The sequence below is a fragment of the Emiliania huxleyi genome, assembly GCF_000372725.1.
Source record: "Emiliania huxleyi CCMP1516 unplaced genomic scaffold EMIHUscaffold_545, whole genome shotgun sequence".
Lineage (NCBI taxonomy): Eukaryota > Haptophyta > Isochrysidales > Noelaerhabdaceae > Emiliania > Emiliania huxleyi.
In genome coordinates, this window is record NW_005197910.1 from 21,529 (window position 1) to 36,240 (window position 14,712).

Sequence of the window (14,712 nt, forward strand, 5' to 3'; positions counted from 1 at the left end):
TTTTTTTTTTAAAACAAAGGGAAAAAACCACCCCGGGGGGGTTGCCCCCCCCCCCCCCCCCCCGGCCAGCCGCCCGCCGCTGCCACTCCGCCTCCCCGCCTCCCCGCCTCCCCGCCTCCCCGCCTCCCCGCCCCTCCGCCCCTCTGCAAGAGCCGCAGCCCCCCTCTCAGCGACGGACCGAGCCGCCCAAACCCGCAGGCCCGCTGCCCACCCGCAGGCCCGCTGCCCGATCCTCACCATATATACATATATAACCCGCAGGCCCGCTGCCCGATCCTCACCGTGCTCGAGGTGCAGCAGCACCGCTACTCGGTCGCCGACTGCTGCACCATCCGAGACTTGCCCGACGACGACTCGGACGAGAGCAGCAGCCAGCCAGCGGTGCCTGCCGTCGACGCGGCTGCCGGCGACGCTGCCGCCGGCGACGCTGCCGCCGGCGCGGAGGGCGGCGCGGAGGGCGGCGCGCCGTTGACGCTTTCGCAGAAGAAGAAGGAGCTGTGGGACGCCAAGGAGGCGCGGCTGCGGGCGACGTCGGAGCGCGCGGGCATGCCCGGTTGGTGCCTCGCCTCGCTCATCATCAAGTCGAACGACGACTTGCGTCAGGAGGTCTTCATCATGCAGCTGATCCGGCTCTTCGTCAAGATCTTCCCGCCCGAGCTCACGTGGCTGCGGCCGTACCACATCCAGGCGCCCCTCGCCACGCCCACACAATCCCCACACCATCCCCTCGCCACACCCATGCCACCCCGCGGCTGCACTCTCGGCTCACGTCGGCTGCACATTGCTGCGATTCGGCCGCGTCGGCCGCACCTCGCACCGCCAAACCCTCCCCTGCGCCACCGCCCGCAGGCCACCGGCCCCGACACGGGCCTGATCGAGACGATCACCTCGGCGGAGGACCTCGACCGGCTCAAGAAGACGGCGGGGTACACCTCGCTGCGCGCCCTCTTCGTGCAGCGGTACGGGCCGCCCGACAGCGACGGCTTCCTCGCGGCGCAGTCGCGCTTCATCAAGTCGCTGGCGGGATACTCGGTCGTCATGTGGCTGCTGCTGCTGCGCGACCGGCACAACGGCAACTTGATGATCGACTCGCTCGGCCACTTCTTCCACATCGACTTTGGCTTCTGCCTCGGCCACTCGACGGGCAAGCAGATCGGCGGCGTCATCGAGTCAGCTCCGTGGAAGCTCACCGCCGAGTACGTCGCGCTGATGGGCGGCGTCGGCTCGGCGGGGTACGAGGCGTACGCCCAGGGCTGCGTGGAGGCGATGGTGGCGGCGCACCGGCACGCGGACGTGATCCTCACGATGGTTGAGATCGCGGGCACCGGCTCGAGGTACCCTTGCTTCCAGCAGACGCCGCTGCGCAAGGTGCTCGCGCGGCTGCGCAAGCGGCTCTACGTCGGCCACACCGAGGCGCAGGTGCGCGACGAGTTCAAGCGCGTCATCGAGACGGCGCGCGAGCACAAGGGCACCTACTACTACGACTACTTCCAAAAGCTCCAGCAGGGTTACGCCGTCTGAGGACGCGGCCTGCCGGTGTACGCCACTCAGCCATGTCCATGTAGGCTGGCCCGCACACGCCCTCGCGCGCGCTCGCGCATGCCCCACCGAGGGTGGTCGGGGTCGGTCGGCGACGCCCATTTATTCGTGCCCGCTGGCACGCGCCGCGCGACGTACGTCTCTCTCTTCTCCCCGGTCCGCTTACGCCTAGTGCCACTACCGGGTAGCCTGGTCCCGCGCAGCGCGGCGGCCGCCCGAATCAATGTGTACCTGTTTGCGCCGCCGCCGGCGTGTGTTACCCCGAGTTGCGTTTGTGACCGTAACGATGTAAGAGCAAGGTCACACGCGGCACTGTGGCTCAGTGAAATCAGAAACATCGCGGCGCACATACGCCACTCGAGATGCGAAATCATACTCAAAGCGTGTGTGAAAAAGTGGCATTTTAGCTCGCCGCAGTCGCACGCTGCTTGCCTCCGCGCTTCTGCTTTGGCTCACGCTTGTACCTCGGTTCGCCGTAGTCCTCTCTGCAGCCGGGGCAGCCCAGGCCGTCCTCCTTCAGCCGGCCGTAGCAAAAGAGGCAGACCTGTCAACGCGGTGGCGAACACGCCGTCACGGCAAGGCGCTCTGTCTGTGCTTGTCTCTAGCAAAAAGAGCGGGCCTGGTAGCCGCACGGACAGGGCAGAAAGTTGCGGTCCGTCGCATCGAGCGTCTCCATGCAGAGCGGGCAGGCGCTCGCGTCCGTCGACGCCGAGGATGCGGCGGCGGACGCGGCGCCATCGCCGCCACCGCCTGATGAGGCGAGGGCCGCAGCGTGTGACCTCCTGCAACACCACACGGTGACGCCCACACCGCCGCCGCCGCCGCCACCACCACCACCACCACCACCACCACGGAGGCAGGCTGCCTGTCCCCATGAGGCGTTCGATGTTCTCGTCGACCCGCCGCTCCTCCTCCGCCGCCGCGAGCGACGCCGCAAGCACAGCCTTCATCTCCTCGTCCTCCTCCTCTGGCGGCGCCGTGGCGGCGAGCGAAGCTGAGGCGGCGAGCGCCTGCGCGAGCTCGTCGTCTTCGGCGGCGGAGCCGCCCTCCGCCGCCAGCGACGCTGCCAGCGCCGCCTCCAGCTCGGCCGCCTCCCGTGCCGCCGCATCCTCCGCCTCTCGCCGTGCCGCCTCGCTCGCAGCGATCGCTACGTGGAGAGCGCGCTCCTCCTCCGCTGCGGCCGCGCCCGCATCGGCCGCATCAGCCACGGCAGGGTGACTGTCTTCGGCCGCGAACGCGGAGGCTTCACTCATCGCGGCGCGGCGCGCTCGCGCTTGCGCCACTTTAGAAAAAATCTTCACGTCAAAGACCCAAGATTGGCAGCTGTGCCTCTCTGGACAGGGTGGCCCGCCACAACGACCCCTGGAATTGCGACTCGCCGCTTTGGGGATTTTTTGAGCTTTGTGTCCTGACTTGCCAACAATGTAGGTACACCCCGGGGGGGAATCCAAGTTCTTAACCGGAAGGACCCGAGGAGACAAAACGTGAGTGTTAGAGTTGTTTGGTATTGCTAAAAATCTCTCTCTCCCGAGGAGCAGGAGGGGCAGCAGGCCGGAGAGATATATATGTATATGAGGAGGACCCAGCTCACATGATCGGCCAGGAGCGTCACTGGCGCGGCGAGCCTCGTCAGCGCGACTGCGGACGCGACAAGCAGCGATGGAGGGACGAGCCGCGACGGCGCGATGAGCCGCGACAGCGTGATGAGCCGCGACGGCGCGATGAGCAGCGCGAGCGTTGGCCCGACGAGCGTTACGACGACCGGTACACAGAGACGAGCGCGAGCGCGACTGGCACGATCGGCGCGACGATCGGTACCACGATCCCAGGCGCGACCATGACCGGCGCGACCGCCGGCGGGGGCGAGGGGCAGCCTCAGCACAGCGACCGCCGGTGAGTCCGCCGATGCGCGGTGCGGGATCGCGCGGCGAGCGACAGAGCTCTGCTGCCGGCGGTCAGCTCAATGCTAAGCAGATCAACGGCCAGATCTCGAATGCTGGCAGCGCTGACGCATTGCTCGCGCTCTTTGCCGCCCAAACAACCCTAACACTCACACGTCATTTGGGGCCTGGAGCCCTGTTCACGCGCGCGCGAGACGTGCAGACAGGGTTGCCAGGTGAGAGCGAATGGCGCGGTTCACGCCTCGCACAACAGAGAGAGAGATGCGCTCTGCATGGTGGGACATAAAAGAGAGCGAGTACTTGGGCGAGTAGGCCGTGCGGTCGACGCTGCCGCGCGCGACTTTGCGCGCGAGGCGGCGCAGCTTGAGAACGGCGGTGGGCGAGAAGCCGCCGCCGAACGTCTCGTGGAGCAGCAGGTTGAAGTTGTTGCGCTTGACAAAGATCGCGTCGTGGTAGAAACCGCGATGCGCCTTGACGTAGCCGTGGCCGTTCTTGTGGTCGAAGGGTTGGCCGGGTTGCCCGCGCGCCTTGCAGCCCATGTTTAGGCGGCGGGCCTTCTCTTCGGTGTTGCCGAAGGCGTAGGAGTGGCCAACGGAGGCGGGCGTGCCACCGCTCGAGGCGTTGCCAACGCCCGCCGAGGAGGTCTTGAGGAGGGGCGTCCAGAGCTTGACTTCATTCACCTCATCGCATCCTCCCGGGCCAGCGTGGGGTTCCGCGAGGTCGACCTTGTACCCCTCGTTGTACTGCCGGGTGAGCTCTGGTTTCTCCTTGTCGCCGTGCACGACCGGCGCGTTGGCCGGGGCGCGCATCGCGTCCGCCCAGGCGGCGAGGACGCCGTCGTGGGGCCGCCGGTGGTGGGCCTTGTTGTAAAGGTAGTCGCCGAAGAAATCGACTGACATGCCCCGCTCGAGCGCGACCCGAAGGGTGGGAAGCGCCACGGAGAGCCAAAGGCCGAGCTTCCGCTGGAGCTCGTCCTGGAGGGTGTCGGAGGAGAGGGCGGTGGCGTACGTACCGTCGACACGGACATCGAAGGCCTTGCCGGCGAAAGGCGTTGAGGCAGAGACGAAGCGCGCGGCTTCGCGGTTGTTGACGGCGCTGTCTCCGAGGGACGGGTTGTTCTTGACGTGCTAATCTCTCTCTGCCGCCCACAGCGCGAGCTTGAACACATCCACGCTGCAAACCTGTGGAACAAACTGGGCCCGGGCAAGCATCGCATCGAGCGTTGGCACGAGGAGCATTGAGCGGCTGGTGCAGCGCACGCTTCACCTCGTCTCGTCATGCGAAGCACGCAACCTGGCGAACATCGAACATCGCTCACGGCGTCGCCAAGTGCGGCCTGCGATCGAGGCTGGTGCACCCGCTGTACGTGGCGGTGGCGGAGGCGGCGGTGCGCGGCGGGCTGGCTGGCTTTGAGCCTCAGGCACTGGCCAACACTGTGTGGGCGTATGCGACGGCGGGCGTGGCTGCGGACGCGCTCTACGAGGCGGTGGCGGAGGCGGCGGTGCGCGGCGGGCTGGCTGGCTTCACCCCTCAGAACCTGGCCAATACTGTGTGGGCGTATGCGACGGCGGGCGTGGCTGCGGACGCGCTCTACGCAGCGGTGGCAGAGGCGGCGGTGCGGCGCGGGCTGGCCGGTTTTACGCCTCAGGACATGGCCAACACGGTGTGGGCGTTGCGACCGCGGGCGTGGCTGCGGACGCGCTCTACGAGGCGGTGGCGGAGGCGGCGGTGCGCGGCGGGCCGGCCGGCTTCAACCCTCAGGATCTGGCCAACACGGCGTGGGCGTATGCGACGGCGGGCGTGGCTGCGGACGCGCTCTACGAGTGCTTGCGCGTGGTCAGCGGCTCCCTGGGGAGGGTCCGTCGGGTTAACTTGTAGCATCGATGAGCGCTGTCAGCTGCACCAATGGCAGCTCTGGCTCTTCCTGGAACACGCCGCAGACGCGCAGCAGCACCTTCTCTCCGAGTCCGAGCGGCGGCTCTGCTGCGACGCCATGCACGACACACGAGTGAGGGTCTCGGCGCTGCAGCGCTCCGTTTCGGCTGCCCTCGCCGCCATCCGTTTTGGCTTCGAGGAGGAGTATGTCAAGCCGCGCACCGGCCACTCGCTCGACCTGGCGCTGCCCTCGTCACGCATCGCGATCGAGGTGGACGGCCCCTTTCACTTCACCTGCTGCCCGACCGCCGACGGCCGGGGCGTGCGCAAACCCTGAAACCCAACGGGCCAACCGGCTGGCGGCTGCTCAAGCGGCGCCTCCTCGCGGCGGCCGGCTGGCGGGTGATCAGCGTTCCCCGTTCTTCGAGTGGGACGCGCTTGCATTCGGCCAGTGAGCGGCAAGCCTACCTGGAGAGAATCAGAATGCATCGACCATCGTTCGCTTAATCGTTCGAAAAGGTTCGTTTATTCTGTGTTTTCCGTTCGGCCACACACGCCTCCGCGCTCCGGTGTACGTGTAGTGACTAGTTGTCCGGAAATGATGCTTGAAAGGGTGTGCGCAACAATGACAAGACTAAAGCGAGGCAACGACAAGACTAAAGCGCGGCCGCGGGCACGACAACTATCATAAAGCTGCGACCAGCCCCACCCCCCCGGCGTAGGGCGTCGCGCCCTCTCCCCACGCTCATGCCTCACCCGCGTGCGGCTCGTCCAAGCCTCGTGCGTGCAGCAGCTGCAGCAAGGCACCCGCGCGACCGGACGGTACCTCCGCGGGCGGCGGCAGCGGCGGCCCGCCTGCGCCCGCCTCCACCGCGCCACACGGCAGCGCGAGCTCCGCACTAATCGCCGCCGCCGCCGCGCCCACAGGTGGGACGGAGGGCGGGGGCGCGGCGGCGGCGCTGGCGCGGCGGGGCTGCGGGGAGTGTGGCTCTCCGTCTCCAAGCGCGGCGGCCTCCGCGTCGGCGGCGATCGCCACCGCCCGCGCCGTCGGCGCCGCCAGCGCCGTCACCTGCCCGCGCGCCGCGCGCCTCATCTTCGACAGGCCCTTGCGCACCGCCTTTCCGTCGCGAGGCCGGCGCACATTCTGCGCGACGCGATCGTACGTGTGCGCCGCGGGCAGCGCGGGCAGGAACTCGGGTATGTGCGGGTGCCTCCGGTCGCGGCCGATGGCCGCCGCCGTCACCGACGGCCAGAGCCCCGCCGGCGGCGCCGTCTGCACGACGGATCGCGGCTGCGTCGAAGCGACGCTGCTGAAGCGGAGGAGGTCTTGGGGCGTGCTGGTGCGGAGCAGATCGAGCGCGGCGAGCAGGTCGAGCAGGTTTGCCTGCGAGCGCCCCGCGTGCGCCGCCGCCTGCATCGCCTCGGTGCCGAGCGTGCGGATGAAGGTCATGCAGGCGTCGACGAGGAAGGCGTGCGACGAGGCGGTGAGCGCGTCGCAGCTGGAGGAGGTGGGCTGGCCGGTGAAGGCCATCCGGGCCAGGGCAGCGGAGAGAGGCGCATCGGTCATGAGAAAGAGAGGCTTGCGTTTTTCTTTTGTCTCTAATTTTTCCGTCGAGGAGACACGTTTCCGTTGGCGGGACTGTCCTGGTCGAGAGTGTGTGCCGCCGAGGCGGGACCACTCGGGGACAGTGCTGACGGGACGCGGCTCGAAGGGCGTGGCTCCGCAGCGCGGCTGGCACTCGTCGCAGAGGCCTCGCCTTCGAAAAGTCGGGCATGGCTCTACCCGCAACTTTCTCGCTAACACGCGCGCACCGCCGAGCCTGCGGCGGGTGCGCTGCGGCCGCACGTCTACCTCCGTCATAGTGCCACGATGTGCGGCCTAGATTTAGCCCACGCGCCTCTGCTCGCAAACACTCACCCATTTGATTGTCATTGCCTGTGATAGCGAGATAGGGCTAGCCGCAGGCAGCTAGCCCGTGAGGAGAGCGTCCATAGACACCTCACTTAGACCCCACACACGGTCTCGTCCGTGCCTCGCCGGCCGGAGAGATTGCTGGAGGTAGAGCAAGCCTGCTCTAGCCTCGCATGTCACTTCCTGTTGTCTGTTGTGTTGTTGTGCCCTTGTTTGGACTCTTGGCACCGTGGAGTGCTGGGGGGGGCGACAGGGAGGATATGGCCTTGAGTTATGTGTACGCCGACTCAGGGTGTGTGGCAGCCCGCTGGCTGTGTGTCTTGTGAGCTTTTGTGTCTGTGTGTCGCTCGTGCGTGTCGTCATCATCTGTCCAGCGTCCACCCATACCGCGTTGGTGTCCAGTCCGAGCCTGGCTGTTCTTCACCTTACTACCTACCTACCTAGGAGAGTGAAGGAGGAGGAGGAAGGTGACTACGTGCCTCCCCGTCTTTGTAGCCTGGCGTTTGTGCCCCGTTTGTGCCGCGTCCCGTGCGCCCAAGTTCATTTTATAGGAGGAGGAAGGAGGAACGCCGCCCGCCCCCCCCCCGGACGAAAGCAGGCGGCTCTACGGAGTACCCGCGTGCCCGCCCGGCCCCGCCGTGAGATGCCGTGGGGGCTTGCGCTGGTGGCGGTTGTGGCCGCCGGCCAAGTCAGCTTCTCCAAGCATCCCCAACCGCGCGGAGGCCACACCGATGCTTCCCGCAAGCACATCGATGTCTCGAACAGGTCCACAGGTGGTCTCCGCAGACCAACGCGGTCGTGTGGGCACATCTCGCATGTCGCAGTTGGCGCAGACAGCCACCAGACGCCGGGCCTGGCGCCGCTGGTCTGGTCGATCTTCAGCAGCAGCCGCAGCCCGCACTGCATCCATGTGCACGCCTTCTACTGCGAGGCGGAGCCCAGCCTGCAGAGCAGAGAGGCGATCCGGAGGGTCGGAATGGAGATCACAATCCATGTCGTCGATCTCGAGCGGTTTCCACTGCTCCACAACCTGAGCAACTCGAGCGCCATGAACTTGGTGCGCTTCTACCTCCCCGAACTCCTGCCGGAGGCCGCCTCCTCAGTCCTCTGGCTCGACACGGACATCATCGTGCGCTCCGATGTGCACGACCTCCTCTCGAAGCTCTTCGTCGGCGCCAACCGCTCAAAGTCGCTTGCTGCCGTGGCGCGCAAGAAGGAGCTGCGCACCATCACGCGGTACCGCCCGTCAAAGCTTGGGGTTCTCAACGTGAGCACAGTGCTGCGGGGTGACGCCTTCAACGCCGGCCTCATCGCCTTCAACCTCCAGCAGTGGCGAGCGCAGAACCTGACGCAGCGGGTCGAGGCGCTTGTGCCTGCGCTTCAGGAGATCGGCCTCGCCTCGTACGCTGGCATCTCGCTCCCAGGCGGTATGCGAGCCGCGCCGAGCAGCCAGGTGCCGCTGCAGCTGCTCTTTGGGCACGACTTTCAGCGGCTCGATTCCTGCTGGAATGTGGGCGGTTTGGGCACCAGCTGGGGGCAGGGGGAGCTGCTGCCACTGCGGGTGTGGGCAAAGCAGATCGCCGCTTGGTGGACGGGGAAGGTCGCAAGGGGTTGCGCCCTCCATTGGTCGGGTGGCGACAAGCCTTGGAGCGGGCACAACCCCTTTGCGCCGCAGTACTACAAGCCGGTGCGCAAGGCGGCGATCCGCGCGGGCTATGGCGAGATTTTCCCCGGCACCCTTGCGCACGACGGGAGCGACTATTATCTGCCATGGCTGCTCAGGATTGTTGCAATCTTCGTGGCTGCTCCTTCCGCACTCTTTTTGGTCGTCGCATTGAGACGACCAGGCTCTGGGGCGTTGCGAGCAGAACTTGTCCCACAGAGCCCATCTCGTGGACACAGTGTCAGTCTAGAATAGATACAAAGTGTGCGTGAGTTGTGTGTCTACTGCGCCGGCCGAGCTCAGCTGTTTAACGTTGGGAGCTGAACCGCAGTGTTGCACTCGAGCGTGTGGTAGAACAAGTATAACACAACCAGCACACACGCAGATCACAGTTCACAGAACCACCGGTCACCGCGAGTCCGCGACAGTGCTGGGGCTCCCCAACAACAGTAGCTAACATTAGAGCGAGTCAACAGAGCCGCTGGCGCTGCACACACTGAACGTTGTGTGCGAGCCGCGTGGAACTTGGAGAGCACTTGGAACGGGAGGGATGGGAGGACGGTACGGGCCGCGACACCTCCGCGCCGCACCACACAGGGAATTTTTTAAGGGGAGAGGTGGTGTCTTAATTCTTTTTCATTTTTTCGCACCCAATAACCTTGGCATAGTAGCCCAGGCGGCACCCGACTCCAAGGATACGCTGAAGACGCTGAGGAAAGCGCATGTCGCTGCGCTGAAGGGCTCACGCTATAGGGTGCTGGATGAGGACGGGTACGATGCACTAGCCCCAGCCGTCGGGGGGGTGTTGCCGGCGCTGGTAGATGATCTCTCGGAGAAGAGCCGGAGGGACCTTGGCGCCGGGGTCACGAGGAACTTGCAAGTCGTGGCCGAGGCGGCGACGGGAGCGGTGCAGAGGTGGACCCAGCTCAATGATGAGGCTACGGCGCGCATAATGAAGAGAGAGGAACACATCGAGTGGCTGAGGAAGCTCTTCACTGGGTGGAAGGAGGCTCGGCCGGCCTTGAGGGAGTCGCGGAGGAGGAGGGATAACGGAGGTAACGTGCAGACAGGCCAGCAGCCAGTGGGACGAACGAGGACCGCGACGGTGGCTCAAGCGGGAGGGAGCGGAGACAGTGGGCAGCAAGCGAAGTGGGTGAGACTGATGATGCTCCTCCGACTTAGGGAGCGGTTCAGCTGCTGGGCGGGCTTCAGGCTGGTGCTCACGCGAAAAGGAATCGACGCGATGTACAAAGCATACAAGAAGAGGAGAAAGAAGAGGAGGGACATCAGTGGTGACGAAACAGAAGCTAGCGCAGACGAGGGCAGGGCAGACCCGGGGACGGCGGAGTCGGAGCAGACGGCATCGGCCGCCGAGGAAACGTTGGGAAGAGGCACGAGGAGGGCGGCGACCTCAACCGACTATGGAGGACCCGTCACCAGACGACGCAGGGCGGACGACGGGGAGGCGGAGCAGACGCGCAGGGCGAGACGAGGGAGGGAGCAGGATGTTGCTGAGATCAGCAGGAGGATGTACGACGAGATTAGGAGCAGCAGGGACCCGAGGGACCATGTGGAAGACGGCTAGTGCTAGTCCCCCATCGGGAGGACGACCCCGGCTAGTCGCCGACCACACCCACAAAGAACCCTGCACAAAGACCGCAGGGCGGGGACCTGTTCCTTTTTACCCATCTCCTAGTAGAGGTGTCCGTTTTATTTATTTATTTAACCTTGGCATGTGAGCTCCTTCGGCAGCTCACTGAGGCGCCAGCCTCTACCGAGGCACCCCTACCCAGCCACTCGCACAGTAACGCTCAAGTGGGCGGCAAGCCGTCATCCGCCTGGCGCTGTCCGCAGGCGCAGCGCTCTGGGTGGCGGTGGCGGCGCTCCATGAGTGCGCTCTAGCGCGATGAGGTTCCTCCTTCTCCGCGCTCTCCCCGCAAGGCACGACACACACAACGCATATCCATCGCTTCGGTCGGTCGGTCGGTCGTCGGTGAAGGAAGGAAGGGGTTCGGACCCAACCAACCGCGCCATCCTCCCGCGCGCTCACCCGTTCGTTCACCGACGCGATGGAGATGCGTTCCGCGTGGTGTGACACACACTCTCTCTCCCAGAAAGCTACTCATCATTCCGCCGGTGGAACTCGCCGCTTTCCTCCCGCTGTGATGCTCTGTGTGAGCTCTGTGTCTTGGTTTGCCAACAACATACCTACTCGTAACACATCATTCGGCCGGTCGAGCTCTAGCGACAGAGATCAAAGGGGGCGGGAGGACAGTGGCGTGGACGAGCACGCGGGTGCGCAAACAAGCGGACGCGCGATCTGAACGTCGTCCTTGGCCACGTGCTCCGCTGGCAACCACAAGAGAGGGTGGATAGAGATAGGCGCCTCAGGCGACCGCTCGTCCTGCCCCTCCCCTCAGCAGAGCGGGCGAGAATGCTAAAGCATTCACGCCACGAGCTCTGTGTCTTGGTTTGCCAATAACATACCTAATACATCATTAAAACACATCATTCGGCCGGTCCAGCTCTACCCAGACCTCCGGGTACCCAAATCAGGGTTGTTGAGAACGTGGGCGACGTCCGTCCCGAACTGCGACGGGCTGCTGTCCCCCCAGCGCGCCGAACGAGCATTATCGCCCTCCATGGGAGCTCCAGCGGGCGGTCCGCCGCCGGATGCGAGCAAGCGCAAGCTTGGGCTCATAATTGCGTGGGTGGGCATGCTTGGCTCAACGCCAGACGCGATGCTGCTCCGGTTTCAAGCACAGGCGGGTGGGGTGCCAGCCTCCATATCCTTCTTCCGCTTCATCATGACTGCAACCCTAAATTTCGTCTTTGCCGCCGCCAACTCTGGCGGGATCGGCCCGCTCTGTGCTGGCGTGGCGCGATCGTATAAGGCGATCCTCGTCGCCGCGATGATTGCGATGGTGTCCAGCCAAGGCTTTGTGTACTCGCTGCTGCTGGTCGAGCCCGCCATGGCGCTTCTCATAATCTCGCTCAACCCCGTGTGGGCGGCGCTGCTGGGCAAGTTCGTGCTCGGAGAGGAACTTCCGGGCAAGACCATCATCACCATCGTCTGCGCCCTAGTCAGCATGGTGGTGGTGATGATACCTCAACTCCTTGTGATGCTCGGCTACGGTGGCGAGGCCGAAGAAGCCGCTGCGGACACCAAGGGCAGCAACCTGCTCCTGCTATGGCCTCTCTTTACAGGCATGTTTATGGCCCTCTTCATCACGTGGGCACGTTACCTCGGCAAGGTGTCGCCCGAGACGGACCTGACGGCGACGGGCACGCTCTCTGGCGCGATCACGAGCTGTATTTCGTACAAGGTTGCGTACGACCAGGGGATCACTGACCCCTTCGAGGGGATCCAGCCTATCTTTTGGCTATGGGTGCTGCTCTGCGGACTCGGAATTACCATGTACAACCTCGCGCTCGTCATCGCGCCGCGGTACATCTCTGGCGCAGACACGGCGCTCATCATGCTGCTCGAGACGGTATTCGCACCCGTGTGGGTCTTCTTTGCCTTTGGCGAAGTCCCCTCGCCGTGGACAATATTGGGGGGCGTCATCCTGCTCGGCGCGCTGGCCTTCCACGAACTCGCCGGGACGGAGGCTGGGTCGGGGGAAGAGGGCGCGCCCCTCGCCCCCAGGATAACGGGCCGCCAGTCCATAGCCATCTCGGTCGGCAGCGGCCCCAAGAAGGGGTCGGGCTTCGACTCCGACGACTACGTCCGCATGAGCGGCAAGGCAGGCTACCCGTAGAGAAGGAAGTGGGCTATCTGGGTTACGACCCGGGCCCGGCGGCACGCGACTCGCACTCGCGAGATACTGCTCGAGGCGGCGGGAGTCGCCCCCCAGTCGGAGTCTCGGAGAGTCGAGGGACTCGAGTACGGGTGAGGCGGTGTGGGAGTGGGTGATCGTCCACGGCACCGTCCGGGCGAATTGGCGAAAGGACGTTCAGGTAGGCAAAAAGGATGTCCGGAATGGAAAATGGCTGATAGAGCCGTATAAAATATAATTCACCGGACATCACACACTTTGCTCTCTCTCTGAATCATACGCACACCGACTCGCTAGCTCAGCACCTAGCCCAACACCCCAGGCAGCACCTCGCCGTCGTCGCCTCCTCTGCTGCCCTCCTCGCCGCCGCCGGCCGCAGCCGTGGAGCCTCCGCGCGACAGCTGCGCACACGGCAACGGCGGCAGCGAGCAGCGAGGTGTGTCGACAGTGGCGCGCAGCGGCCTGCGGCGCGTCTCGAGCTCGTGCTCCACGCGGGCGGCGAAGGCGTCGCCTGTTCAAACCACGACGGCGCGCGTGAAGGAGCGCCTCTTCTCCTGCGGCACGCGTGGCTCTCGCGAGCGCGCTCGCCGTCGAAGGTCGCCGAGCTTGACAAGTCCGCCATCTCGAAGGAGTCGACCATGCGTGACGCGGCGCAGCGCTCCTGCTCGCAGCTGGAGGAGTGAAGAGAGGCCCTCTTTCTCCGCAGCGGTCGAGCATACGCGGCGCAGCGCTCCGAGTACGGGACGCGGTCGTACGAGTTGCGGAGGTAGCCCGTCACCCGCCCCGCCGGCGGCAGCCCGGGCCGGCGGAAGAGCTCGTCGAGGAGGGAGGGGAAGCCTCGCGGGAGGCCGCGCGAGCTCGACCGATCCAGCCGGGCGGCGGTGTGGCGCGAGCGGAGACCGGCACACCGCACCGTCAGCGCCGACAGCGCGGCATGCCCGCCGCCGAGAGCAGCCAGGACGGCGGCGGCGGTGGCGAGGAGGCGGCGCGGCGCGAGCAGGAGGACGAGGCACGCGACAGCGCACGGCAGCCCGAGCAGCGGCGTGGGAAGCAGCAGCGAGGGTCGCGGCAGCTGCGGGTGCATCGAGCGGAGCCGCGCGCAAGCGGCGCACTGCAGCGCCGCCGAGCCGCAGTAGAAGAGCATCGACAGCTGCAGCGCGTCGTCGAAGCGGAGGGTGAGCGTCGCCTAGGAAGTGTCCAGGCACTGTCCAGGTGGTGTCCAGGAACGTGGGAGCGGAGGGTGACAGAGCGTCGCCAGCGCGACCAGCGACGCGTTGGCGCAGATGGCCGCCGCTGGCGTGCCGAAGCGCGGGTGGAGCCGGCCCAGCGCGGGCGGCAGCATGCGCAGCGTCGCCATCGCCAGCAGCGCGCGCCTGTTCAACGCTTCCTCCATACATCACTGATTGATCACTGCGCAGCGTCGCCATCGCCGCCGCGCGCACGAGGAGGTGCAGAGGATCGTGAAGAGCACACCCGCCATCGAGACCGCCGACGCGGCAGTCAGCGCAGCCTCGAGCCCACCTCCACCCAGCGACGCGCCGAGCAGCGGGTAAGTGCCTGGCGCCCACTGCTCCCAGTGGTCGAGCGTGGCGAGGGCGGCGGCGAGTGGCAGCACGTACAGCGCCGTCGAGAGGGCGAACGCGCCTGCAAAGACGGCGGTGAGTGGTGGACAACAGAAAGCTGTGCGGCAGCGTCGGCCAGAGGGCGAGCGCGCCCCACAGCGCGCGCGGGAAGGAGGAGCGAGGCGAGCGCACTTCGGCCGCCACCATGCCTGCCGAGTCGTACCCGCAGCAGTTCCAGAGCACGATGCAGAGGAAGGAGAACCAAGCCTCCCGCCCGGAGGGCCACAGGCGCGGGTCCGGGTCGAGCGCCTGCGGGAAGTTGCGAGAAGGTTGCGAGAAGGTTCCGTGGGTCGAGCGCCTTCGCCCGGCGAGATGTGCCCGAGGTGTGCCCGAGCTAGACCCGAGGAAGCCCGAGGTGTGCCCGAGCTAGACCCGAGGAAGCCCGAGGTGTGCCCGAGCTAGACCCGAGGAAGCCCGAGGT

The 14,712-nt window shown here is 66.0% G+C and overlaps 6 protein-coding genes across 6 annotated transcripts in view; 4 read left to right on the forward strand and 2 right to left on the reverse strand.

Annotated features, from left to right (window-relative positions):
* Positions 1-1,848, forward strand: part of PI4K1 (phosphatidylinositol-4-kinase) — a 3,979-nt gene extending 2,131 nt beyond the window's left edge. The window contains exons 6-7 of the mRNA XM_005765641.1: positions 262-687; positions 850-1,848. Coding sequence (XP_005765698.1) covers positions 262-687; positions 850-1,521 — 1,098 coding nt within the window. The 3' untranslated portion in view covers positions 1,522-1,848. The remainder of the gene's footprint in view (positions 1-261; positions 688-849) is intronic.
* Positions 1,849-5,433: 3,585 nt separating this feature from the next.
* EMIHUDRAFT_247050 (hypothetical protein) lies at positions 5,434-5,770 on the forward strand (the record flags this gene model as incomplete). Its single annotated transcript, XM_005765642.1, has 2 exons — positions 5,434-5,637; positions 5,726-5,770. The coding sequence occupies 2 exons, from the start codon at positions 5,434-5,436 to the stop codon at positions 5,768-5,770; spliced, it is 249 nt and encodes an 82-aa protein (XP_005765699.1).
* Positions 5,771-6,060: 290 nt separating this feature from the next.
* Positions 6,061-6,882, reverse strand: EMIHUDRAFT_119924 (hypothetical protein; the record flags this gene model as incomplete). Its single annotated transcript, XM_005765643.1, has 1 exon — positions 6,061-6,882. The coding sequence occupies one exon, from the start codon at positions 6,880-6,882 to the stop codon at positions 6,061-6,063; it is 822 nt and encodes a 273-aa protein (XP_005765700.1).
* Positions 6,883-7,870: 988 nt separating this feature from the next.
* Positions 7,871-9,145, forward strand: EMIHUDRAFT_247052 (hypothetical protein; the record flags this gene model as incomplete). Its single annotated transcript, XM_005765644.1, has 1 exon — positions 7,871-9,145. One exon carries the CDS (start codon positions 7,871-7,873, stop codon positions 9,143-9,145), a length of 1,275 nt encoding a protein of 424 aa, XP_005765701.1.
* Positions 9,146-11,532: 2,387 nt separating this feature from the next.
* On the forward strand, positions 11,533-12,651 carry EMIHUDRAFT_247053 (hypothetical protein; the record flags this gene model as incomplete). The annotated part of the gene is made up of 1 exon (XM_005765645.1): positions 11,533-12,651. One exon carries the CDS (start codon positions 11,533-11,535, stop codon positions 12,649-12,651), a length of 1,119 nt encoding a protein of 372 aa, XP_005765702.1.
* A 323-nt stretch (positions 12,652-12,974) lies between these two features.
* EMIHUDRAFT_119926 (hypothetical protein) lies at positions 12,975-14,540 on the reverse strand (the record flags this gene model as incomplete). Its single annotated transcript, XM_005765646.1, has 5 exons — positions 12,975-13,180; positions 13,570-13,855; positions 13,934-14,042; positions 14,112-14,226; positions 14,324-14,540. Coding segments are annotated over 5 exons (933 nt in total), but the record flags the coding sequence as incomplete, so codon positions are not given.
* Between the last annotated feature and the right edge of the window lie 172 nt (positions 14,541-14,712).